This window comes from Myotis yumanensis, unplaced genomic scaffold, assembly GCF_028538775.1.
Source record: "Myotis yumanensis isolate MYYU_CA2020_CCGP unplaced genomic scaffold, mMyoYum1.0.hap1 SCAF_17, whole genome shotgun sequence".
Classification (NCBI taxonomy): Eukaryota; Metazoa; Chordata; class Mammalia; order Chiroptera; family Vespertilionidae; genus Myotis; species Myotis yumanensis.
The window spans coordinates 35789345-35815041 of NW_027223768.1; the positions used below are offsets into that span (position 1 = coordinate 35789345).

At 47.3% G+C, this 25697-nt stretch overlaps 1 protein-coding gene and 1 pseudogene across 2 annotated transcripts; both read right to left on the reverse strand.

Annotated features, from left to right (window-relative positions):
* Nucleotides 1-780: 780 nt before the first annotated feature.
* LOC138995748 (gem-associated protein 8 pseudogene) lies at nt 781-2028 on the reverse strand (annotated as a pseudogene).
* Nucleotides 2029-7215: 5187 nt separating this feature from the next.
* On the reverse strand, nt 7216-16167 carry LAX1 (lymphocyte transmembrane adaptor 1). Of its 2 annotated transcripts, XM_070396691.1 has the most exons (6): nt 16024-16167; nt 15629-15808; nt 12618-12727; nt 12142-12252; nt 11225-11310; nt 7216-9275 (listed from the first exon to the last, which is right to left on the reverse strand). In XM_070396691.1, the coding sequence occupies exons 2-6, from the start codon at nt 15715-15717 to the stop codon at nt 8478-8480; spliced, it is 1194 nt and encodes a 397-aa protein (XP_070252792.1). In that variant the 5' UTR covers nt 15718-15808; nt 16024-16167; the 3' UTR covers nt 7216-8477. The 2 variants fall into 2 exon arrangements, with proteins under 2 accessions (XP_070252792.1, XP_070252793.1); XM_070396692.1 differs by lacking the exon at nt 12142-12252.
* Nucleotides 16168-25697: the final 9530 nt, after the last annotated feature.

A 25697-nucleotide genomic window follows, 5' to 3' on the forward strand; every position in this document is an offset into this window, starting at 1 on the left:
GCCCTCTGCCACCCGGGAGCAGGCCTAAGCCAGCAGGTCGTTATCTCCCAAGGGGTCCCAGATTGCGAGAGGGCACAGGCCAGGCTGGGCCCCCCCCCACCCCCGAGTGCACAAATTTTTGTGCACCGGGCCTCTAGTATTCTAATAAGTATATATATTGTCAGATGAGTGTGAGATTTATGAGGATGATTACTTAGTAAGTTTTATAATGTCTAGTCACTGGGACATACACCTGAAACTAATATAGTAATGTATGTCAACTGTAATCTATAATAATAAAAGTGTAATATGCTAATTAGATCAGACAGCCGAATGACCTTTCGGATGTCCTTCTGGATGACCTTCTGGATGAACCTGGGGCTGTTAGTTGAAAAAAAAAAAATAGAAAAAAAATAAAAAACTTAAAGTTAAAAAAAAAAAAAGAATGTTTTTTTCCTCTTCTGCAAATTCAGGGTTCTCCAGGACACCTGAGCTAAACCTGAGCTCTGTCAGAGATTCTCAGCATCTAAGATCAAGTTACCTAGGGATCTTGTATATTTAGCCTAGTGGAGACCTCCCCGGATGTGTCTGCCTGGCATCTCCCAGGGCATTGGTAGCTCTCTATATCCGTGTTCTACTTTGATGTTTGCTGGGACTCCCTTAAATTAATACCATATCTGGTACACAATCTAAATCAGTTTATCAGGAAACCAGCAAATGTGTCAGGCCTAGCAGCATTCTTATCATTTCTTATTTCTTCTTTTGAAACCCAGATGTTTGTGTGTGCCTGTGTGTGCACATATCTTTTTACTTCTCTGATTTTCTTTTTTTTTTTTTTAAATATATTTTATTGATTTTTTACAGAGAGGAAGGGAGAGAGATAGAGAGTTAGAAACATCGATGAGAGAGAAACATCGATCAGCTGCCTCCTGCACATCTCCCACTGGGGATGTGCCCGCAACCAAGGTACATGCCCTTGACCGGAATCGAACCTGGGACCCTTCAGTCCGCAGGCCGACGCTCTATCCACTGAGCCAAACCGGTTTTGGCCTCTGATTTTCTTCTAATGCATATGAAATGATCATTTTATGTCAGAGGAAAATCTCTCAGGCAACAGTACATGTCCCCCCCCCCTCCCCCCCCCCACCAGCCCACTGGCAATTTGGTGAATAATGCTGATTTCTCAGGACAAAGTCCCCTTTCCCTGAGAAAATGCATAGAAGCTGATGAAGGAGCAAATCCCAGAGGAAGGGCATGATGGCTGGGGACCCAGGACTGAGAACTTCAGTAAAAGACCGGCCAGTATTTGGGCAGCTTTCGGTCAAAGTGCTTGTTAAAGCTCAGCTGCACGGCTGCCTCCATGGCCTGGCTCCTGGCGGCGCTGTCTCAGTACAAGCGCTTCATCTGGGCCTGGCGCGGCTCCAGCCGCTGGGGCTCTCGGATGGAGGGTCTCTGCAGCGGCGCGTCTGCTAATACAGGTCACGGTCGGCTTCACACAGTCCTGCAGGCGCTGCGCGTCCAGCTGCCGCCGTCCCCGCCGCTCTTCCCTTGCACCCTCTCCGGCCCAAGCGTGGTCTTCGCCTGTGCTGCCATGAGAATGCTGCCCAGACCTTGGAGAATGTGAATAACCACAGAGGGAGTCCTGGGAGGCCAAGCGATGGTCACAGCAGGACCGAGGAGACCCACCTTTCTCCGGGGGGAGATCTCCCGGAGTGAAGTTCCACGGGGGACTGAAATAAGTCTCCCCGGCCTTCCCATCGGCATTCTGGTGGCTTCGCATCCAAGCCATTGCTTTAGAGTAATGTTGCCGGTATCTTGCATAACCTGGATGACAAGACCACGGCGTGGTAGGTTCCGATGATACCGCCTTTGCTGCCATCTCTGATTGTGAAAGTCCAAACGGGCCCCGGAAACTCGTGGGCTCCCAGTTTGCTGATCCTGGGCGGTGGGATGCAGGGACCTATTTCCTGTGGGTGGTGAGTGGGAGGAGCTGTTGCCAGGGTGACTAAACGTGAGCTTCCGATTGGCCTCCCTGAGCGCCACTTCTCCGATTCCTACAATAAGGCTTGAGTTTATTATCAGAGTCATCTATCATCAGAGATAGTAATCTGTTTCATATTTGTGGTAGACAAAATAATGCCCCTCCCCCCATATGTTCATGTCTTAATCCTTGGAACCTGTGAATATGTTACCTTACATGATAAAAAGGACTTTGCAGTGTGATTATTATCCAGGAAAAAAGTGCTGTTAGAAGTTCTAAAATATAAAGCTTTTTCCTTTCTTCTAGTCTGCCTCTTAACGTCTCATGGCATTCCTTCCTATTTAATGCCATTCTAAGTACAGAACAGTTAGAATTTTAATTTATTAACACGAATTTTACCATTCATCTTTATATTGTGCAATGCCAGTTTAAATGCAAATATATCAGCATTTAACTCATATTTAGAATCACCAAAATGGCACAATATTTATTTTGTAGCTGGTACATTCATACAGTCGACCCTTATTATTTGTAGATTCTGTGTTTGCAAATTTACCTACTTGCTAAAATTCATTCATAACTTCAAAATCAATACTCTTAGCACTTTTGGTCATTCCTGGACATGCCCAGGTGCAGAGCACAAACATTTTCAATGGGCCAGCATGCACGCTCCCCCACCTGAGACTGAACAAGGCAAAATTCCGCTTTCTCATTTCAGCTCTCAAACTGTAAACAAGTGTCTTTTTTGTGTTCTATTTAGTGGCAATCCCCCCACCCCCCATTTTCTGTGCTTTTTGTTGGTGATTTCACTGTTTCAGATGATCTCCAAATGGAGTGCTGAAGTGCTGTCTAGTGTTCAAAGGGCAGTAAGGGTGGAGAGAATGCGTGCTAGCTAAGCCTCATTCAGGCGGGCATTAGTGAGTGCCAATGTTAATGAGCCGACAATGTATGTTGAATAAGGTGTCTTTAAACAGGAACTACACATAAACAAGGTTATGTATCGATCAGTTAATGAAAATGTGACCAGAAGTTCAGACGAACCTAATGTATATTTCCCTTAGGAGCAGTGTGGTTCAGTAGTGTTCATTAATTCAGTGTTTATTGTGACTTTCTAGACTATAATATCATGAATGACACAAATGAATTGTATTTCATTCTTACCAAAACAGTGGAAAGACTGCACAAAATCACAGTTTTTACTCCTGTGATACTGTGATTTATAATAAGAAATATACTATATTTGGAGTTTGCTCCTAAAATACTTGGAATTTTCTAAGTGATGAGAATGACAAAGGCACCTTTTGTAATGTTAATAGTGACTTTTGATTTTTGTTGTCGTTAATCCTCACCAGAGGATATTTTTTCCATTGATTTTTAGAGCGAATATAAGAGATGGGGAGAGACAGAAAGAGAATGAAACATCGATGTGAGAGAGACACATTGATTGGTTGCCTCCCACACAGACCCCCATGGGCGCCCAGGGATTGAACCTGCAACCAAGGTACATGCCCTTGACTGGAATTGAACCTGCGACCCTTCAGTCCAAGGGCTGACGTTCTAACCACTGAACCAAACTAGCCAGGGCTTAATAGTGACTTTTGGATCACACTTAAAGAAGGGAGCAATTGTCAGAGAACCAACCATGTGATTAGAGGGTTGTAACTTTTAGTCCCACCCCCGCGACCTCCAGGGAGGGAAGAGGGGCTGGATGTCCAATCTATTGCCAATAGCCAATGATTTAATTAATCATGCTTACATAATAAAGTCTCCACAATACCCATAAGGGCAGTATTCAAAGAGCTTCTGGTTGGTGAGCCAGAGTGCTTTTACCACGAGGATAGCTATAAGCTCCTTTTCGTATCCTTTAATAACCTTCATAATAAATCAGTAATTTAGTGAGTAAACTGGTTTTCTGAGTCTTGTGAGCCACTCTAGCAAATTAATCAAACCCGAGGAGGCGGTTTTGGGAGCCTCTGATTTATAGCCAGTCTGTCAGAAGCAGGCGTGACAATGTGGACTTGCAATTGGCATCTGAAAGAGCCGGCGGTCTTGTGGGACTGAGCCCGTAGCCTGTGGAATCTGATGCTCTCTCCAGGTAGCTAGGGTCAGGATTGAGCTGAGTCATAGGACACCCAGCGGTGTCAGAGAATTGTTTGGTGGGGTAGCAGTGCCGCACATGCTACATCTGGTGATCAGAATTTTTACATCCACTTCTTGATTTATTTTCAGCATAAGTGGTTGACTAATACAAGGAAGTGACAGAAGTAAGATGGGTTTCCTTGGTCACTTGTGTCTCTTAGAATACCATTGCCTTCTTTCTGTGACACCGACTTATTGACTGGCTTAAGACTCAGGGTTTCTCCTGTCAGTACAGGCCCGCAGCGCACAGGAAAGCTGGAAGGGACAATAAAGCTCCAAGACGCTACGGCAGTGTTCAGGGAGGAGACATGCGAGAGCGACAGCGAAATCTTGTCTTTTCCTCGCCATCAGAGGGCGCGTGACAAAGAGGGAGGGAGAAGACTTAGCAACCCTATATTTCACACGACACAGTATTAGAAATGAGGTCACACTCAATGTAACGTAAGTCTGAATAATTCATTCACTGTATTTAACTAATTAAGGAATCATAGTTGATTAGTTATTTTTGTACCTATTTTCTCATCCTGATCTTGAAAAGTAGCCAGAGCTCCTTGGAGAAATGGCTGGTTCTAGGGCTGGGGCAGAGAATACACAGGTTGAGCTTGACCATCTTATAGAAAAGAAAAGAAAACTAGAGAGGGTGAGGGGGAGAAAAGACAAGAAAAGATGAGGGCTTATTCAAGGAGCCAACTGAAAGAGCTCCCAAAGGCAAAGCTAGAACAGTAACATTTTTAACATTATTTAACATGATCAGGCATATGAGGTCAGATAATTACTGCACTTGGGCATTCAATTGAACTCAAAACATCCTGGCAACTAATGTGAGAAAATAAAACTATCAAGGAAGAGAAAGAATTATAATTTAATAGAAAGTCTTTCGTCCACTTCTTTGTAAAAATTCTCAGAACAAGAAATAAACAGAAAGGGGCCAGGTAGGGGCCACAGGAGGGCTTCAGAGTATGTCTGGCCCCGTCTCACTCAGTCCCGATCTGCCGGACCCCAGCAGCAAGCTAACCTACTGGTTGGAGTGTCTGCCCCCTGGTGGTCAGTGCACGTCATAGCGAGCGTTGAGCAGCCTTAGCATATCATTAGCATATTATGCTTTGATTGGTTGAACGGATGACTGGACGACTGCACACTTAGCATATTAGGCTTTTGTTATATAGGATTACAATTACAATATAGTATTAATGGAAGAGTGCATATAAGTGTAACTGTCTTATTGGGATATAAATATGAGTTGGCTTTATTTTTTCCAGGATCTGTCCCCCAACTGTGGTAGTGTGAACTTCCCTTTCCTATTAGGCGGTAGCTTTCTTTTTCTTTTTTTTTCTTTTTTAAAATATTTTATTGACTTTTTACAGAGAGGAAGGGAGAGAGATAGAGAGCCAGAAACATCGATGAGAGAGAAACATCGACCAGCTGCCGCAATCCAGGCACATGCCCTTGACCGGAATCGAACCCGGGACTCCTCAGTCCGCAGGCCGATGCTCCATCCACTGAGCCAAACCGGCCTCGGCTAGGCGGTAGCTTTCTTAACAACTTATTTTGATCCCGTAACTTTTCATCCCCTCTTGGTCATAAGAATTCCCTCATGCCAATACTTAAGATTCAGTTCTGTCCAATCTCTGCTCTCACATCTGATACAAACCCTCCCATACTTGACTGGGCTGCCATCCTCTCTATGTGGGTGTTGTTGTTGCCCTGGCCATCAAGACCAGATTGGCACTGTGTCCTCTGTTTGGCTGGAATTTAAATGCTGGCCACTTATGGGGTGAATCTGAGAGCCCTGAATATAGTCATGAGCTGTGGTTATTTACTTTATTCTTTTGTATAAATTTATATTATAATTACTTCTTTTTATTGCTTAAACTGTTCTAGCTTTGCCTTTGGGAGCTCTTTCAGTTGGCTCCTTGGATATGCCCTCATCTTTTCTTGTCTTTTCTCCCCCTCACCCTCTCTAGTTTTCTTTTCTTTTCTATAAGATGGTCAAGCTCAACCTGTGTATTCTCTGCCCCAGCCCTAGAACCAGCCATTTCTCCAAGGAGCTCTGGTTACTTTTGTTGAAGAATGATATTTAGAAACCAAGCTCTGAGCACTAAGTGTGTTCATTGTTATTGGGGTGACATCACATCTAGACCCTCAAGTGGACAGAGCTAAGGAATGTATAAACACTAGCCTATGTATACACACATATCTATATTGAGTTCTATATCCATTTATTTATATTAAAATAAACAGGAGTTCAAACTGTACGCCAGCTCTAATCCAGAGTTCACTGGAGCCTTTCCTACTTGTTTATGTGTTACTTCTTTCTCTGATAGTTAGAAACCTGTCTCTCCTTATCTACAATATATTTACTTGTTTAACCTTAGTATATACTTAAAGTAGTTTCAGAATTGCTAACCTAAACTCCTGTGAAATACAAATTTACCAACTAGAGGATAGTGTTTTTGTAGCATTCTTTGTGTTTTTATCTTACGGTTTTAAGTAAAAGCATTGTTTTCCAAAGTTAATTAGGCCAGCTCTTTCTCCCCCACCCTCTATAGTGAGGTTATGTCATATATTTGTAATATAGTTAGATTCATTTGTCACAAACTGCATTCCATCATGGGTTCCCCTGAAAGCCTGGTTAATTTTTTAAATTGCATGCAATAAAGGTCACTGTACACTATAGCTTTTTACATTTTGACAAATACATAGAGTCATGTATCCACCATCACAGTACCATAGAGACAGCTCCATTACTCTAAAAATCCCTTTGTAGTAAAATCCTTCATTCCCCAAACCTCCCAACCACTAATCTATCTCCCATCCCTATAGATTCACCTTTTCCATGTTATGTAAACGGATCCTACAATAAGTAGATGTTCAGGTCTAGCTTCTTTCACGTAGAGAAATGCATTTAAGATTTGTCCCTGTTGTTGCATGAACCAATAGTTCATTCCTTTTTACTGTTGAGTATATAGTAGATAGTCATTGTATGAATATACCACAGTTTATCCATTCACTTGTCGCAGGACATCTGGGTTATTTCTAGTTTGGGGCAAATGTGAATAAAACTGCTGTAAACAGTCATGTATGTTTCTTTTTGTGTGTGTGAACACAAGTTTTATTTATTTAAAATATCTTTTATTGATTTTAGAGAGAGGAGGGGAGAGGGATGGAGAGATAGAAACATCGATTGGCTGCTTCCTGCATGCCCCCAACTGGGGATGGAGCCCATAACTGGGGCACGTTCCCTGTCTGAGAATCAAACTGTGACCTCCTGGGTCATGGTCTGATGCTCAACCTCTGAGCCACACTGGCCAGGCTGAACACAAGTTTTCAGTTCACTTGGGTAAATGCCTAATAGTGGAATGGCTGGGTCACATAAGTAGTTTGTAAGAAATTGCCAAATAGTTTTCCAAAGTGGATGTTATGCTTTGCAATCCCATCAGCAGTGAGTAAGAGTTCCTGTCCTCCCACATCTCCAGCATTGGTTGTCCATCCTCATTTTGAAGTGGAAACTGTCCCACACCCCCACTCTGACTTCTCCCTTCCTGTTGGCCCCTGCTCATTCTACAAAACAGTCTGCATTTTTGCTTTGCGGTCTGCTGGTACCAGTGAAGGTAATGACTTTGTTTTTTTAAAATATATTTTTATTGATTTTGGAGAGAAAGATAGAAACATCAATGATGAGAGAGAATCACTGATCAACTGCCTCCTGCAGACCCCCAACTGGGAATCGAGCCTACAACCTGGGCATGTGCCCTTGAGTGGAATCGAACCTGGGACCCTTCAGTCCACAGGCTGACGATCGATCCATTGAGCCAAACCAGCTAGGGCAGTGGTCGGCAAACTGCGGCTCACGAGCCACATGCGGCTCTTTGATCCCTTGAGTGTGGCTCTTCCACAAAATTCCACATGTGGGTGCCCACGTACAGTGCGATTGAAACTTCGTGGCCCATGCGCAGAAGTTGGTTTTCGGCCTGGGCGAGTCTATTTTGAAGAAGTACTGTTGACATTTGGCTCTGTTGACTCATGAGTTTGCCGACCACTGAGCTAGGGCATGAAGGTAATGATTTTAGACTACTTTACATTTCCAGTGTGCACTAAAGTACTCTCTCATTTTTTTAAAAAAATCTCTTAATAGTCCTAAAAGGCAGTTTAGGAAACATCCTTAGGTTGGTATGAGAGATCACGGCCTGTTTGAAAAGAATTTCTTTCTGGCTTTCCCAAACCTCTGCTTCTGTAAACCCTCTTAGCTCCCTACTCATCTCAGCCTCTTTGTAGTCTAACCAGATAAATCCACTGAAATACAGGATGGTCGAGGGTCTTCACTTGGCTGTGGCAGGAGAGACTAGTACCCGTGGCTTTCCAGCTGGGTGGGAGGCCCTCAATTCTGCAGGAAGAGCCATGCGTCTTCCTCGTGCTCAGCGTCGCCGCCTCCTACGGTGGCAGCCAGCACAGTGTCATCATCCCCGGAGCCCTGGTTTGACACCTCTCCTCCACGTTTCATCTGACGGCTCTCACTCTGTGCGGATGGCTGATAGGCCCCATAATCCCCTGAAACCAGGAACCTCCCTGATGGCACGACCAGGGGGCCATGAGTCTCCGTACCCTCTGTCCTGCCCTCTACATGGCTTGTGTGTGAGGATGTCACTCCTTCCGCCAGCTGCTGGCTTCCATTGGGACCTGCTGGTGGGACATTTTCATAATCTGGGCAGCACTGAAAGGACATCCAGGGCTGCCTCCCCTGGGTGGCCCCCAGGTCCCACTCTGCCGTGTTGACGTAGTCATTTGAGGTCTGAGAAGAGCCTTCCTCATCGCTGAGTGGATCGTTGCCCTCAGTTCCTGGAGGCAAAAATCGGGCGTAGTCACTGGCATGGTCCCAGCCCTTGTCTCTTTCCTCAGTGGATTCCAGCTCCTGAGCTCTTGGGTGGGCAAAGAGGTTCCCAGGGGGGTGGTTGGGAGAGGCCAGCAGCTCAGCAATCTCTGCTGCTGTGGAGACATTGACGTAGTCTCTGGAGTCCTCTGAAGAGATGCTCAGGTCGTCTCCAGCTGCTCTGACGTGGACGGAGTCCGCCCAGGGAGTGAGGTTCTCATACATCCAGGGCCCCGTGGCGTTGTCGTAGATGCCCACGGAGTGAGCCTGGGCTCTGTGCACCTGGAGGGCATGGCTGGCTTGGGAGGTCTGCGCGCAAGAAGAGAAAGCCAGGGACAGGACGGAAGCAGAAACAGGGATGAAGCCTTTCCTCTTCCCCACCCAGTGCTTTCATTGGATTGTTCCTCCACCCAGTTCTCCACCTCAGAGAAGAGTTCTGAATCAAATCTAAGACTGCCCTGGCCGGTTTGGCTCAGTGGATAGAGCGTCGGCCTGTGGACTAAAGGGTCCCAGGTTCGATTCCGGCCAAGGGCATATGCCTGGGTTGTGGGCTTGATCCCCAGTGGGGGATGTGCAGGAGGCAGCCGATCAATGATTCTCTCTCATCATTGATGTTTCTTTCTCTCTCTTCCTTTCCTTTCCTCTCTGATATCAATAAAAATATATTAAAAATGAATAAATAAATTTAAAAAAATACAAGACTTTGGATGCTAGGTGGGCACGAGCAGAGTTTAGGGAAAGCAAAAATGTAATGTGATGATAAACAGTAACTGTATTTTGGCCACAAGGTGGGGGTTCAATGGAGGAAATACTATAAACGGGACAGAGCCTGCCAGCTCAGAGCACACTGAGGGGTAATATAGCCTAGTGGCTAAAGGGGGAGCAGGCCCAGACTGAGGGTGCAGACCCTAGCCTCACCCCTCTGAATACTCTCCTTGCAACCTCAAAGGCTGGCCCCCACTTGAGCAAGTTACCTACTCTCTCCATGCCTCTGTTTCCTAAGTAATAAAACAGGGATGATTATAGTATCTATATTATAAGCTTTCTGTGAGGAGGACACGGGTTGCTGCAGGTGAAGTGTTTAGAATTGCTCCTGGCACACAGAAGACACGAGAATGCTTGCCATTATCACTGAAGGGGTCGAAGGGGCAGCTGGCACAGACCCAGCTGATTACGGCCATTTAGGGATGCTGGTCTGATGTTTCCAGAATTTCTGAGTTTTCGAGAAAAGCTGGACATCTGGGCTTGAATGTGAGATCTTTTAGATTTTTAAATGTTGGCAACTGGCTTAAATGTTCTTCCAACTCGACAGAGCCCAAGCTCACCAGGCCTGTGGGCTGAAGTCAGTTCGGGATCGAAGCTCGGGATGCAGAATCCCCCCAGGACTCACCTACGCCCTGGAACTAGCTTTGGCAATGGAGTTTCTCTTCCCTGCCCTGTGAGTGGAGTCCAGCATGGGCCTTGCAGGAGGGGGAGGAAGCCCAGGCGGTGACATGGAGGTAGCCGCAGGGTAAAGGGAGGCTGGGTACCGACAGAAACACCAGCAGCAGCGAGCCGGCATTTACTCGAGATGACCGTAAAACCAACGAGACGGGCTCTTCAACAAGCAAACAGAACTTCTCTCTGGGAATGAGCATCCTGACCTTCGAAGCAGTCCCTCCCCTGTTCCTGCCTCTGCCCCACACCACGCGGGACCCCCCGCCCTGGGAGCTCCCGTCAGCCACAAGGAGTTGCTGTTACTAATTGTAACACACTCCGTGCAACCTCAAAGGCTAGCTCCCATGGGGTCAAACACTTTGGAAACTAGCTATAGTTCTCAATGATTTATGACTATTCCTGCTGGTGGGGAATCGTTGAAATAGTGTGACAGGAGCTCCAGAAGTAATCCCCCAAGCAGGCTTTTAAGTCTGCTCTGAGCACCAACAGCAATGGGGACTATCTGTGACCCTGCTGAGGCAATGGCTTCGAAGAGGAGGCTCATTTGAATAAGCATGTTACCGTGTCTTTGTTCAAACAACCCATTGCAGTTCCAACACCAGGCCCTGGAGGACTCTTGCCCTTAAAACCCCAAGCTCTTGCTCATCTTTCTGAATTTTTCTCCTGGGGCAGCAGGAGGTCTTGAGGCGAATCTTCCTGATTTAATAGGGCTGCCAGGGTTTGTATGCAGGGACACAAGATCTGGGACCTAGAGTTCTTCTCGGTCCTGGGGCCAGACACAGGCAATTTCTCCCAAGGGCCTGTCGTCCCTCGTGACTTACCACGTGTGCGGAGGGAGGGCTGTCAGAGTTTCTGGAGAGGAGGCTCTCGATACTGAATACACGGAAACTCCTCAACTGGTGTCTCCCTGGAAGGACAGAGGACAAAGCCTGATGGTGTAGCCCAGTGGTTCTCAACCTTCCTAATGCCGCGACCCTTTAGTACAGTTCCTCATGTTGTGGTGACCCCCAGCCATAAAATTATTTTTGTTGCGACTTCATAACTGTAATTTTGCTACTGTTATGAATCGTCATGTAAATATCTGATCTGCAGGATGTATTTTCATTGTTACAAATTGAACATAAACCATAGTGATTAACCACAAAAACAATATGTAATTATATATGTGTTTTCCAATGGTCTTAGGCTACCCCTGTGAAAGGGTCGTTCGACCCCCAAAGGGGTCGCGACCCATAGGTTGAGAACCGCTGGTGTAGCCTGTCCTGGCTTCAGCCTGCCCAGGCCCCACATGGTGGGTGAAGTGGGCCTGTGTGGTGCCTGGCATGTGGGGGCTGGTGTTCTGTGGTGAGAGGGTCCGAGCTGTAAGGATGATGCGCCCTGAGGCCTGGGGCCCTCCTCAGCATCCGGGGCACCAGAGGACACCAGCCCAGGGGTGGGGGGCTGGGAAGGGAGCGCCTGGTGTGAACCCTCCCTGCCTGGAATGCTGGTGGCCACATTCTCTGTTTTGCAGAATGTCTTCCCCATCCCTAGACTCACCCATCTGTCCTCCGCTACCTTAACATCAGGAAGAACCAAAACCCCAACCCTAGAATGTGAGTTGAGGTCTGATTAGGTCCAAAGACCTTACTCTTGCCACTGCTGGAAGCTTAGAGAAAGTTGCTTCCGGGTGGTGAGAGGTGCGTTCTGGGGGCAGAAGTTCTGTAGGTCTGGACTCCATGGATTAGAAGGAAATGCCTACCTAGCACTCCTTGCCTCCGGGGCACGAGGTCATAAATATTTTTGGCTCGTTGTCTGGACATAGGCAGAGTCAGCAAGGGCGCCGTGGTAACCCGCAGGTAAGGAACTCGCCCTGCAGGGCAAGGACACAGAAGGGGGACCCTGGGGATGAGATGGCCCCAGCCTCCCCCTGCATCATACAAAATACCCGTCCAGACTGGACAAATGCCATTTGAGCTACAGGGACAGGGGACTCCGGTGACAGAGCAGGGAGAGAAAGCAGGGCCCAGGGGTAGGAGAGCAGTGACTTTCTAGACGGATCTCCAATCTCTCCAATCAGCACTAAGCCTTTTGGACCCCGAGGGAGACAAGGACCAGCGTGTCCGATAAGGACTCCTTGCGCAAATAGTTTACCCCTGGAGAATAAACCCGGCTTCAAATGCCCGGCTAGACGATCGGCCCTTATGTGTCTCAACTTTGGACACACAGGGGACTCACGCTTCTTCCGTGTAGTCCAGTTCCACAGGACGCAGAGCACCGCGATGACCAGGAGGATAGCAAGGAGTCCCGCCAACCCAGCAAAGATGCTGCTGCTCTGGTCCTGGTCTCTGCAAGGAAACGGAGTGCCATGCCCCGGCCGGGCGGGGAGGCTGAGGAAGATGCTTCCCAAGGACTTGGGAGGGGTGCCCGGCGAAGGAAGGCCGAGCTGGGGTGGGCTGTGTGGCGGGAGCGGGTCATCTCTTTGTGGACACGGAAGGAACTGTCCCGTGTGAATGCTCATTGGATGCCAGGGGTTTGCCTGTGAAACTTATTTAATCTTCACAACAACCCTACCTCTCTTGGTGACTAAGAAACCTGAGGTTTAGCCCGGCTGATGTGGCGCAGTGGTTGAGTGTTGACCTGTGAACCAGGAAGTCACAGTTCGATTCCTGGTCAGGGCATATGCCCAGGAGACAGCTGATTGATGATTCTCTCTCATCAGTGATATTTCTTTCTTTTTTGTTAAAAAATATATTTTTAATGATTTCATAGAGGAAGGGAGAGAGAGAGGGGTTCAGAAACGTAAATAACACATCAAAGATCACACAGATAGGAAGGATCAAAGATGGAATGTGAGTCAAGGTCTGTCTGGGCCCCAAGATCACACTCTTTCCACTGCATCACATTGGCCTCCAAACTTGCAAAAGCAAGTTCCTCTGTCCTTGCTTCCCCTTGTTGCCACTCCCAGGCTTTCTGTCTTTCCAGGAGCAAAGGATTACCCAACTGACAGTTAGGGAGCGGCTCTGTGACAGGGTCCAGCTTGTGTGCACTTGAATAACCTTCACAGCCCCAACTTGTGGAGCTGTTCTCCAAGCAACACTCTGTTCCATGGAATTTCACCAACACGAACGCTCTGAGCGTGTTCCCTGCCGGTTGCAATTTCCCTGCAGGGATGGGGCGGGGCTGCTGCTCCTCATTGCCTATTGTAACAGCAAGCAGTCAGTTGAGGCTACAGAAGGAATTACTAGCTGACCCGGTACCCCCAACTATTAGAAACCAGGTCATCTGTCAGGGAAGGCTTTTGTCTTCCTGGGTTCCAGGCTTGCGTATCCAACTTGATACTGGTCATGTCCACTAGGCTGCCCCACATGTCTCAAACCAAATCTGTGTGAAACAGAACTCCCGTTCTCCCCCGGAAGCCCGCTCCTCCTCTGGTATTTCCCATCACCTAGTGCAGTGATGGCGAACCTTTTGAGCTCGGCATGTCAGCATTTTGAAAAACCCTAACTTAACTCTGGTGCCGTGTTCACATATAGAAAATTTTTTTTATCTTTGCAACCATAGTAAAACAAAGATTTATATTTTTGATATTTATTTTATATGTTTAAATGCCATTTAACAAATAAAAATCAACCAAAAAAATGAGTTCGCGTGTCACCTCTGACACGCGTGTCATAGGTTCGCCATCGCTGATCTAGTGGCTCCATCGGAAATCATCCTTGGCTGCTCTCTTTCTTTCATGTCCTGCTCCTAGTCAACCAGCAGGTTCTGTTGCTCAACCCTGGGCACCAATCCCAAAAGCAGTTACCTCTCACTCCTCCTCTGCCTCCACCCGGCCTGGGCCACGGTGTGTTCCACACGGACCTTTGCAATAACCTTCCTAATGGGTTTCTTGCTTTCACTCTCAGCCTCAAAGTACCATCTTTATGCACGAGCCAGTGTGAGCCCCTAAACAGTAAACCAGGTTGCGCCCTCTTCTGCTTGCAACCCTCCATGACTTCCCATCACACCTGGGATAACACCCGCAGTCCCACCCCCGGGAGGACTTCACGGCACTTATGTTCTGGCCTCTTCCTACCTCCAGGCCTCATTTCCTACCACTTCCTCTGACTTTGACGGCCAGACTCCTGGTGCTCCTTGCCCATGCAAAGCACCGTCCTGTCTCAGACCTCTGCTCTCTCCCCCACCTGCCCGCATGGCTCAGCCCCTCATTTAATTCAGGTCTCTTCTGAGATGTCACTTCCTGAAACAGGTCTTCCCTGGCCACACCGTATAACCCGCAGTCCCCTTACTCTGCTCTGGTTTTTCTTCATGGGGTTTATGACGGACATTATTATATGTTCATTTGTTTACCTGGTTTTTTTTTTTTTTTAAATATTTGACTCTCCCACTTGACTATAAGCTCCAGGAGGTCATGGACTTGTCTATTGTGTTCACCTGGTGCCTGGAACAGTAAGGGCCTGAGAAATATATTTTTTTTTCTGAGAAATATTTGTTCAATGAAGGAATGAGCGAATTAATAAACAAATGAATGAATACAGACTTCATTTTCTTTGGTGGTGGGGTGGGGAATCCAGGGTTCTGATGTTATGAATTCATTCCCCATCAATGCCCCTCTCCATCTGCAAGTGACATGTTTGTCTTGGAAATAACTTTTCTTTCCCCCAAACTACAGAGATTTAAAGTTCATTATCGTTGCGTTGTACTGTTCTCACAGCACTGACATTTATACCTACCAGTGTTGCTAAAGTTTCAACTACTGACGGACTTTTATTTTTGTTAGGAAGACATGGAACGTAAAGATTAAGCATACAATTGGTATCTGCCATTAGTTCGGTGAGATTTTATGTCCTAAAGCAGATGTTTATCATACCTTTGGGAAAAGGGAGCCTTTTGTTTTTTTCCATGGTGGGACCTAGTGCTTATTTGAGGAGCTACTGGTGGGACTTGAGATGAGAAAGATTGAGGACAGCGGTCAGAGCCTCTGAGAGGTGAGAAACTCAACCAGGCCAGGCAGCTCGCGCTGAGAAAACCCTGCGTGATCACAGATTTTCCTCTTCCCCCACGACTCCTTTTTCTCAACACCCCTCCCTTTCCTCTCAGAGCGAGCTTCTCTGAGCCTTGAGTTTGGTGGTTTCAGTGGACCCGAGCCTGGTTGTAAGGGGAGGCAGCTGGCGGGGTGGAGGCCCCCAGGGTAGGCCAGGGCCCTCAGGAATTCAGGGAAGGGTGAGCCACCCTGAGCCACTCACCTGTCCAGCCTGCTGGGAGTTCCCTGCATAGTGCTGGGCTCCGAAGTCCCCCCTCTGAGTTCTGAAAGGGTCGGGGTGATGGCATCCATGGTCCCCAGGAGCCTCTCTGGCTTCGGCTTCTTCTAGTCCTTCTCTCAATCAAAACCAGCTGCCGGCATATGTGCTACTTTTCCTGAGTGGCTGACTCCCAGGAGAAAAGGCAAAATTAGTTAGTATTTTACATACAATCCTGTGGTGGTGGTGAGGGGGACGGGGACGGGGGAGGGCGGGGAGGAAGTCATTTGGTTTTTAAAGTTCCATCTTCCTCCTCCTCCCCCCGTCTATGCCTAAAATGTCAGGTTGAGTTGACCCCAAATACAAAAACGACAGGTTTGGTTCTACCTGGATGTGCCTACCTTGCCCACTGCAGGAGGGCAGAGCTCATCTGGGCGTGGGGCTCCCTGAGGGGCAGCACAGTCTCTGCCCGCTGGTGGGAGTGCGAGGGGCACCGAGGTGGAAGCTGCCAGGAGGCCGAGAGAGGCTCTGCGAGAGGCGCATCTTCCCCAACCCCCAGAGCAGAGAGGAGAGCGCAAACACTTGGCCAGAATGGAAACAGAGAGTCAGAGACAGGAAGCGACACCACCAACCTGCTCACGAAGCATGGGCACCGGAAAAGTGCTCAGCTCTCAGCCGATGGCAGAGAACACGCCCGCACCCACCGCTGCTGGCTGGGCTGGCAGGTGCTCCGTGGTCTGGGGGAGCGGGATGACAGAGGGGCCAGGTGGCAGGTGGGTGATCGCTCACCCTGGGTTTCTGAGGCCTGTCGTGTTTCCTCAGCCCCCAGGTTCATAGCGGTGTTTGCGGGTCTAGGAGAACTGGAGGGTGCTTTTTAGACACAAATGCGGATCTCTGGCATCTGATACTGAATTGTGGGCAGAGCGTGGAAAGGTTGTCGTCATAAACGCTACCAGATATTTTGATGGAGCTGATCTGTGTTTCAAGATTTTGAGAGCCTTTGTTCTGGGTGTGACCAGCATGGAGCTTACGCTGGGTTTGCAGGGCCCCTGGAGTCCACTCTATCCGCCCTCAGCGCCCCACCCCTGCTGGCTGTCTCGCTCGCAGGGCTCTCTGGAGGATGGATCCAGCCCTTTGCACACCTGTCTCAGAAGTCAAATCGTTTAGCCCCGGTGTCCCAGCTTTGAGGATTGCTCCCCATTTGTTTCTCACTCTCTTACCCTCTTCCTCTGACCAATCTCCTGAAACCTTCTTTGCATCTTGGGAGAACCTGAAGACAAGGGGTCACTAAGGCTGTTATGAGGGTGTGAGGAAGAGCCTCTGACCTCACTCTCCACCAGGAAAGCGATTCAGATAAATGGCAGGGACGGCAGCCAGCGCGGAGCACCATGTCTCTCTCCCACCTCTTCCTGAGCTGCCAGCCCCTGCCCTGGCCAAGCTCTCACAGCCCCGGCCCCGCCCGCCCCCCCCGCCCCCCCCCCCCCCCCGTGAGGGCCCCCTGTGGCTCGCCCCTCCCCCTCCCCCAAGCTCTGCCACTCCACATCCTCATGCCCCTCCCCACTTCCCTCCTCCTGCCCAGGCAGCCTTACCTGGCAGGAAGCAGAGATGGCTCAGAGGCAGCTGGTTCTAGAGCTGGAATCTGGGTCTCTGTCCATTTCTGCTTTGGGTCGGGACTTAGTAAGAACGAGGACTCCTCATGGGAAAGAGGTCCATGGCTCTGCTCTGGTTGGTGGCGGGGACTATTGCAGGAGAGGCTCACTCCCTGGCCTGTCCTGAGCCACTGGCGCCAAGAGGGACTGTGAGTGAACTGGGAGTTTGGAAGATGATACAGGGGAAGGGCAGCTAGAACCAAACCTTAGAACCCTGACTACTACTTTAAAAAAACTTTTTTTTTAAAACTTCCTCCTGCATGTGATAATCTCTTATCTACTCAGCCTGCTTGAGTCAGACTCATCTTTTTTTTTTTTTTCCTTCGCTTTCTCTTGACCGGAATGGAACCAGGGACCCTTTTGTCTGCAGGCCAAGGCTCTATCCACTGAGCCAAACTGGTTAGGGCCAGAGTCGTCTTGCCTCTGGGCTTCTGATTTTCTCCTGCCCACACTGGAGGGAGCAGCCTCCTCAAAGGAGGCTCCCTGGGAAGGATGGACCTCAGGTTCCGAGGCCCTGGCGGCGCTCTTTCACCTGCTCTTCTTCCCCTCCGCATGGCACACAAACCAACTAAACCAACACTTAAAGCACAAAATAGGCGTCTGAACTTATTCATCATAACCGTGGAAGGAACTACTCATTCCTGGGAAATAGTAGATGTTTTAAACCTGATTGCTCTAATGTCTCCCTATAGTCACTTTTAATGATTTCAGGGGTTGAATGTGACATATGATGCTAAAGTTTTGTGAAAGAAAAAACCATAGGCCTAGAATGGTGTCGCCTGTGCTAAAGCCCTAGATTTAATATGTGACTTAATTGAAGTTTCAGCTTCTCCCAGAAATATAATCGTTTTAAATAAATCTTTATTGTTGAGAGTATTACAGATATCCCCCTTTTTTTCCTCCATTGCCCCCCTCCTCACCTGTTCCCTCCCTGCCCCAGGCCTTCACCACCCTATTGTTGGTGTCCATAGGTAATGCATATAAATTCTTTGGTTAATCTCTTCCCAAACCCCTCCCCACTTCCCTCTGAGATTCATCAGTCTGTTCCATGTTTCCATGCCTCTGGTTCTATTTTATTCATCAGTTTATTTTGTTCATCAGATTTTTTATTCATTTATTTTAATTTTTAGATTCAATTTTTGATAGATATGTATTTATTGCCATTTTATTGTTCATATTTTAATTTCTCCTTCTCCTCCTCCTCCTCCTCCTCTTCCTCCTCCTCCTCCTTCTCCTTCAAGATTACTTTTAACATTTTATGTAATACTGGCTTGGTAGTAATGAACTCCTTTAGCTCTTTTCTGACCTTCAATTCTAAGTGATAGTTTGCTGGGTAGGGTAATCTAGATTGTAGGTCATTGCTATTCATCACTTTGAATATTTCTTGCCACTTCTTTCTGGCCTGCAAAGTTCCTGTTGAGAAATCAGCTGACAGTGGTATGGGTACTCCCTTGTAGGTAGGTAACTGCTTTTCTCTTGCCGCTTTTAAGATTCTCTCTTTGTCTTTAACCTTTGGCATTTTAATTATGATGTGTCTTGGTGTGGGCCTCTTTGGGTTCATCTTGTTTGGGACTATCTGTGCTTCTTGGACTTTTAAGTCTATTACTTTCACCAGGTAGGGGAAGTTTTCTGTCATTATTTCTTCAAATAGGTTTTTCAATATCTTGCTCTCTCTTCTCTTTCTGCCCCCCTCCCCCATGATGTGAATATTGGTTTGCTTGAAGTTGTCCCAGAGGCTCCTTACACTAGCTTCATATTTTTGGATTCTTTTTTTCTTTTTGCTGTTCTGATTGGGTGTTTTTTGCTTTCTCATATTCCAAATTGCTGATTTGATTCTTGGCATCCTCTACTCTACTGTTGATTCCTTGTAAATTATTCTTCATTTCAGTTAGTGTATCCTTCATTTCTGACAGTCCTTTTCCATGTATTTGATGTTCTCATTAATTTCCTTAAAATTCCCACTAAGTCCATTGAAACTCTCTTTAAGGTCCTTGAGCATCCTTATAACCATTGTTTTGAACTCTGTATTTTTTAGTTTGCTTGCTTCATTGAATTTAGTTCTTTTTCTGGAGATTTCTCCTGTTCTTTCATTTGTGACATGTTCCTTCGTCTTCCCATTTTGGCTGCTTCCCTGTGTTTATTTCTATGTGTTAGGTAGAGCTGCTATGTCTCCTGGATTTTGTATAGTGGCATGAATTATAGTGTCCTGTAGGGCCCTAAGCTGTTCACTCTAGGTGCACCTCTGTGTGGACACTGTCTTGTTGTAGTTGAGCCTTGATTGCTATTGGCCACTGGGAGGAATTGACCTCTAGGCCAATTAGCTGTGAGGACCAGCTGCGACTACAGCAGAAGAGCTGCTGTGCAGGAGATACCCCTATGGAGCAGGACTTGCTTCATTGGGGCTTTGGAGCTTACTGAATCTGTCCCTTGAGTATGTTGCTTGCGAATGTGTAGAGTTGTAATCTGGTGTGGTTTGAAGCTGTCCACTGGGTGCACTAGCTCTGGTTTCCCCCCAGAGGTACAAAGTCAGCCACTGCCTGTACCCTATCTGGGACCACCCATCAAGAGCTACAGAGCAATCTGAAGATGGCTGTGTTGGGCTTGGAAGTGCCAAGGAAAGGCCAAGCTGTGAAGCAAGGCAGGCTGCTACTAGTGCTGGGCCTGGGGCCTCTTATTGATAGGTATGAGGCATGCTGATGCCAATTGCTGTTTGTTTGAGAGATTTCAGAAAAGTCTGAAGCCTGAGGCAGGACAAACCATTCAAATGGAAAAGCTGCTGCAAACAGCTTGGGTGGGACTGCAAATTGAGTGGGGTGGATCTCAGGGAATCACCAGGGTGGAGCAAACAGTGTGAGCCAGTTTGATGGAGACTCAGATATGGCACCTGCCAGTCAGCTCTGCAATGGGGGAGGTCTCAGCATAGGAACAATGACCCCTGTCTGTGAGAAAGCTGACCCCAAGTTCTTGCCCCAATGCCAGCCAATCCAGTTCCTCCCCACATGTCCTTGGCTCCCCCCAAGTTGCTGCCCCAGTGTAGGAGCTCAGAGGGAGCAAGTTTGAGTAAGTCCATGGGCTGGCCCTTTAAGAGGAACTGCCGGGTCTCTAGCAGCCTCTGTGTCACTCAGCCACAATCCCTGCTGGCTTTTATAGCCTAAAGTTTCAGGGGGTTCTCTTCACAGCACTGGAACCCTGGGTTTAGGGATCTGATGTGGGGCTGGAACCCATTGCTCCTCATGGGAGGCCTCTGCAGCCTAGATATCTCTCCTGATTAAACAAACTCTACATGTGGGTGTTGGACCAGCCCTTTCTGCTCCCCTGCCCCTCCTACCAGTCCCCATGTGCTTTCTTCTTTACTTCTCTAGCTGTAGGACTTTCTTTCAGCCAGATTTCAGGTGGTTTTGAAGGATGATTGTTCTGTATTTTAGTTGTAATTGTGATGTGGGAGGTGGTGAGTACCACATGAACTATGCTGCCATCTTGGTTCCAGAAATGTAATCTTAATCAACCAGTCTGGAATGTTCTAGCCAAGCACCTGTCTCTATCCTCTGCCCCCCTTGCAAAGGAAGAAGAGACAATCTGCATCATAAAATCCTTGCCTTTTCCTTCCCTCCACTCCCAAAAGATGTCCTGGTTTAGAAGTAATAATAATAATAATAATAATAATAATTATTATTATTATTTTTCCACTAAAAACACCCCTGCCCTTCCCTTTTTCGTATAAAAATCTTCCAATTTGTACAGCCCCGCAGAGTACCCTTCTATTTGCTGAGTGGGATGCTGCTTTGTTAATTTGCCAATTAGATCTTCAAATTTACTTGGTTGAATTTTGTTCTCTACCAGTACTAGGGTTTATTTTAAAACACCAAAAACCTCTCGGAATCCTCTTTGGGAAGACAGAAGCCCCGTGTTGAGTATCACCAGGAGTTCAGATCCTCAATTACTACTTGGGTGATCTTGGGCAGGTCCTCTCGTATTTTTAGGGTGTAAGATGACAATAATAATAGCACTTAGGTAGCACTGCTGTGAGCGTTAATTGGGCTAACAATGAAAAATGCTTGGCCTTGCACTTGGCACATGCAAGAGCTCATTATAGGGCGGCTGCTCTTATATTATTATCTCATGATGCATTAGGCTCATTTCTTTACACTTAATGGATTGGCCCCTTTGCCTTTCCCTCTTGACTCTCAGCCTGCCTGCCTTCTGTGTGCTACCTTATTCCTGAAGGGCATAGTGATGACACAGACATGTCCCTGCCCTCATGCAGTGGTCAGCGAGGGCTGGACCCCTTGCGGGTACTCTGCATGCCAAGCTGACCCACCCAACTCATCGCCACTTTTGTACTCCAGGCCTTTGAACGACAAGTTTCTTAATTTTAACAGCAGTTTCCTTTTCTCTAGTACAGTGGTTCTCAACCTTCTGGCCCTTTAAATACAGTTCCTCATGTTGTGACCCAACCATAAAATTATTTTCGTTGCTACTTCATGACTGTAATGTTGCTACTGTGATGAATCATAATGTAAATATCTGATATGCAGGATGGTCTTAGGTGACCCCTGTGAAAGGGTCGTTTGACTGCCAAAGGGGTCGCGACCCACAGGTTGAGAACCGCGGCTCTAGTAGAATTCCATTTAAATCACATTTAAGAATTTATATTGGTTATTTTTGGGTTTGGGACTTGAGGTATTTTGGTATGTTCTTTGGACACTTACCTGGCATTGCTTGAATTATTACAAAGATCAAGTGTCATTTTTATAAAAACAACAACAAACTTGCTACTTTTTTTTAACCAAGTGCCTTAGCTGTCACCTCCTCTGTGAAGCCTCCCCCTCCTGAGAACGGGGTTCTTGCCTTCTGTGTCCCCAGGGCCAGGCATGGTAGTGCTTCTCAGTTGTTGGGATTCCTTTTTGAAATGTCTGTCTCCCCAAGTAGACCTTGAACCCCTTCTGGCAAGATACAATATTTGTTGTATCTCTGGCCTTTGACACAGCGCCTGGCCCTCTGGGAAGTTCCCTGAGTACTTGTTGCTGCTGTGAATTTACGACCTAAGTGTGTACGGGGTGAGATATTGAGGACGAAATCAGTGTCTAGTCTTTCTTCCTGCCGTGCACTCATCAGCCAAGGGAAGAAGGCGAGCCAGGCACCGCCCTCCCTGCCCTCCGTGGGAAGGGCGCCCTGAGCTCCTGTGTGTGGGGTCTCCTTGGCCCTCAGGAGGGGTTCCCATGGCGTTAGGATGGCAGGTCCCTGGTGAAAGCACTCCAGCCAGGCTCCCTTTCAGAAGGGTTGGGAGCTGAAACAACCAGGCAGGGTTACAACAGGAGCCGCCAGGCGGCCATCCCCCACCCTCCCTGTTCACTTGCTTCTATCCCGGAGGCCTTCTCCAGTCCAGACTAGTCTGAAACAGAGAACAAAGGCAGAAATACCTTCCTTTCAAGTTCAAGTTGTGAGAGAGCAGCGTTAAGACAGAGAGATTTAGAAACTACAGAAATATTGCTCGCTTCTCTGCTCCTTGTCCCCACTTCACCCAAGGCCCTTGGGGAGAGGGAGGAGAATTTGGAAGCAAAAGGAGTGTGACCAGACTAGCGGGGGATGGTTTCTGTCCCGCTCAGGCTAAGCCTTCGCTGGCTGGGCATTGCTGATCAGGTAAGAGAGCCCTTTCTTTAGGTCTGGGAGCAGGGCAGGGCTTGCCTACGGGCCTTTTGGAGTTCCATGTTGGGCTTAAAACAACCAAGAGACCTCTCATAGACCTTGGTGAGTGCTAGCTAGTCCCGCGCTGCATTTGATTTGATTTCTTGTCCTGCCAGGGCTGGGGAGCAGTTTGTCCTCTTGCAGGTGTACACGAAGGCCTGCCTGCACACGTCTGGGATGCGTCTGGGATGCGTCCAGGATGCGGGATGCTGCTGTGTCAGTGCACACACAACGAGGCTACTTCCAGCGGAGTTCAACAGTGACAGGGAAACGCTTGGTGGACCTTCTCCGATGGTTATTTATTTTTAGGGATGGTTATATTTATTCTTTAAAAAATACACACAAAATCTAAAGGATGCCGCATTTTACAACGGCAGTCACTTTATTTCTTGTCATATGCCTAACATCATAAAGCCCAATCTAGAGATTTTTTTTTCAACAAGGATCAACAACACTTTTCACTTAACAAAAATAAGACTACTTTGTTGTGGCATCACTACTACATATAGCAGTACTTTCTGTTAATCCTCAGCTGAGGCCGAAACCGGTTTGGCTCAGTGGATAGAGCGTCGGCCTGCGGACTGAAAGGTCCCAGGTTCGATTCCGGTCAAGGGCATGTACCTGGGTTGCGGGCACATCCCCAGTGGGAGATGTGCAGGAGGCAGCTGGTCGATGTTTCTCTCTCATCGATGTTTCTGACTCTCTATCTCTCTCCCTTCCTCTCTGTAAAAAATCAATAAAATATAAAAAAAAAAAATCCTCAGCTGAGGATATTTTTTCCATTGCTTTTTTCAGAGAGAGTGGAAGAGAGGGGGAAGGATGGGTGGGAGGGAGGGGGGGGGTGAGAGAGGGAAACATCGATGTGAGAGAGGCACATTGATTGATTACTCTTGCTTGTGCCCCGACCTGGGATGGGTAGCGAACCTGCAACCCAGGTATGTTCCCTTGACCAGGAATCAAACCCGCAACCTTTCAGTGCACAGGCTGGCGCTCTAACCACTGAGCTCGCTGGCCAGGGCCATATAGCTGTACTTTTCACATCAAATTGGTTTGTTCTTTGAAGTCTTAATCGCTAAAATTTTATAGATCATAGGGCAAGAGAACTAGTTTAACAAATTCAATAAAAATATTTCAGAACAACAATACTGTAGTTTTTAATAGCAACTTTATTCTATTTTTTAAAATATATTTTTATTGATTTCAGAGAGGAAGGGAGAGGGAGATAGAAACATCAATGTTGAGAGGCAATCATTGATCAGCTGCCTTTTGCACGCCCCCTACTGGGGATTGAGCCTGCAACCCGGTGGGCATGTGACCTTGACTGGAATCAAACCCGGGACCCTTCAGTCCACAGGTAGATGCTCTATCCACTGAGCCAAACCAGCTAGGGCTTTACAGCAGTCTTAGAGACTAGAGCAAGAATGGACAGTGTTAGAGTTGGAGAAACCTTAGGTAGCACAGTGAGTAAGCAGCAGGTCAGGATGGCAACACAGGCCTCCAATTCCCAGGCCAGCTCTTTCCACAGCTCCCGGGAGCTGCCCTGCTCTAACTTTAAGCCATTTCAGTGAGATGGTCTGGATTCACTAACTACTGCTCTTTCCACAACAGAATCAGCTTCATAATAACTTCAGCAGCTGAACTCTAATCGGGAAGTCGGACTCTATATTATTTGTGCATGAAAACTATAATGGGATGCCATGGAAACAGGACCCAAGCTTGGCTTCTTTGTGCACTTAATCACACAACTTTGTTACATTGTCACCCATTTCAGCACTGATTACAGTGGGGCCTTGACTTACGAGTTTAATTCGTTCGGAGACAGAGCTCGTTAACTCAAATTACTCTATCAACTCAATGCAAAAAATCGGCAGAGAGACAGCTGGTATCTCAAAAAACTCGTTAGTCTAGTCAGGACACTTAAGTCAAGGCCCCACTATATTTGGTTTCTTAATCAGAATCACAGCATTTCGGAGATGGCCAGTTCACAGTGCTCTTAAATTATGTTTTTTATAAAGCTACAGCTCACCTGGAAGCCAAATACATTAAAAAACAAACCCATTTTTGTTGAACACCTGTGGGCCGAATCAACTCTGAGAAAACCTTTCAGATTTTCAAAATGTAATCTGGAAATCGCTGATGTCATTTAACAGTCTCCCTGTAGAGATGGGAAATGAAACTGGCTGAGAAACAGGGTGGGGCTCAGGACACGAGTCTCCTGCTTCCTCCAGCTCTTCAGTTTTTCTGTTTTAGATCCTCCACCACAGTGGTTTTCCACCTTCCTAATGCCGCGACCCTTTAATACAGTTCCTCATGTTGTGGTGACCCCCAATTTCATTGTTACAAATTGAACATAATTAAAGCATAGTGATTAATCACAAAAATAATATGTAATTATAGATGTGTTTTCCGATGGTCTTAGGCGACCCCTGTGAAAGGGTCGTTCGACCCCCAAAGGGGTCGCGACCCACAGGTTGAGAACCACTGCTCCACCAGAAGGTGAGCAGGGAATTACTCAAACCCTCTCTCTCCCAACTGATCAGCAGCAGCTGCAGTTCAAAGGTTTGGAAGAGAAGATGTGGAAATTCTGAAGAGAAGGGCTTGGGGTCATCTTGGGGGTATTCACCCTTATTTTTGTTTGCTTGTTAATCCTCACCTGAGGATATTTTTCCCATTGCTTTTCAGAGAGAGTGGAAGGGAGGGAGGAAGGAGGGGGAAAGGAGAGAGAGAGAGAGAGAGAGAGA

Bases quoted from the DNA above. Each gene is read 5' to 3' on its own strand.
- LAX1 (XM_070396691.1), bottom strand. From the start codon at position 15,717: ATGGATGCCATCACCCCGACCCTTTCAGAACTCAGAGGGGGGACTTCG. The intron at 12,728-15,628 runs GTGAGTGGCTCA...GTTTCCTTGCAG, and splicing joins ACTCCCAGCAGGCTGGACAG to AGACCAGGACCAGAGCAGCA. The intron at 9,276-11,224 runs GTAAGTCACGAG...TCTTGCGCGCAG, and splicing joins GCCCTCCCTCCGCACACGTG to ACCTCCCAAGCCAGCCATGC.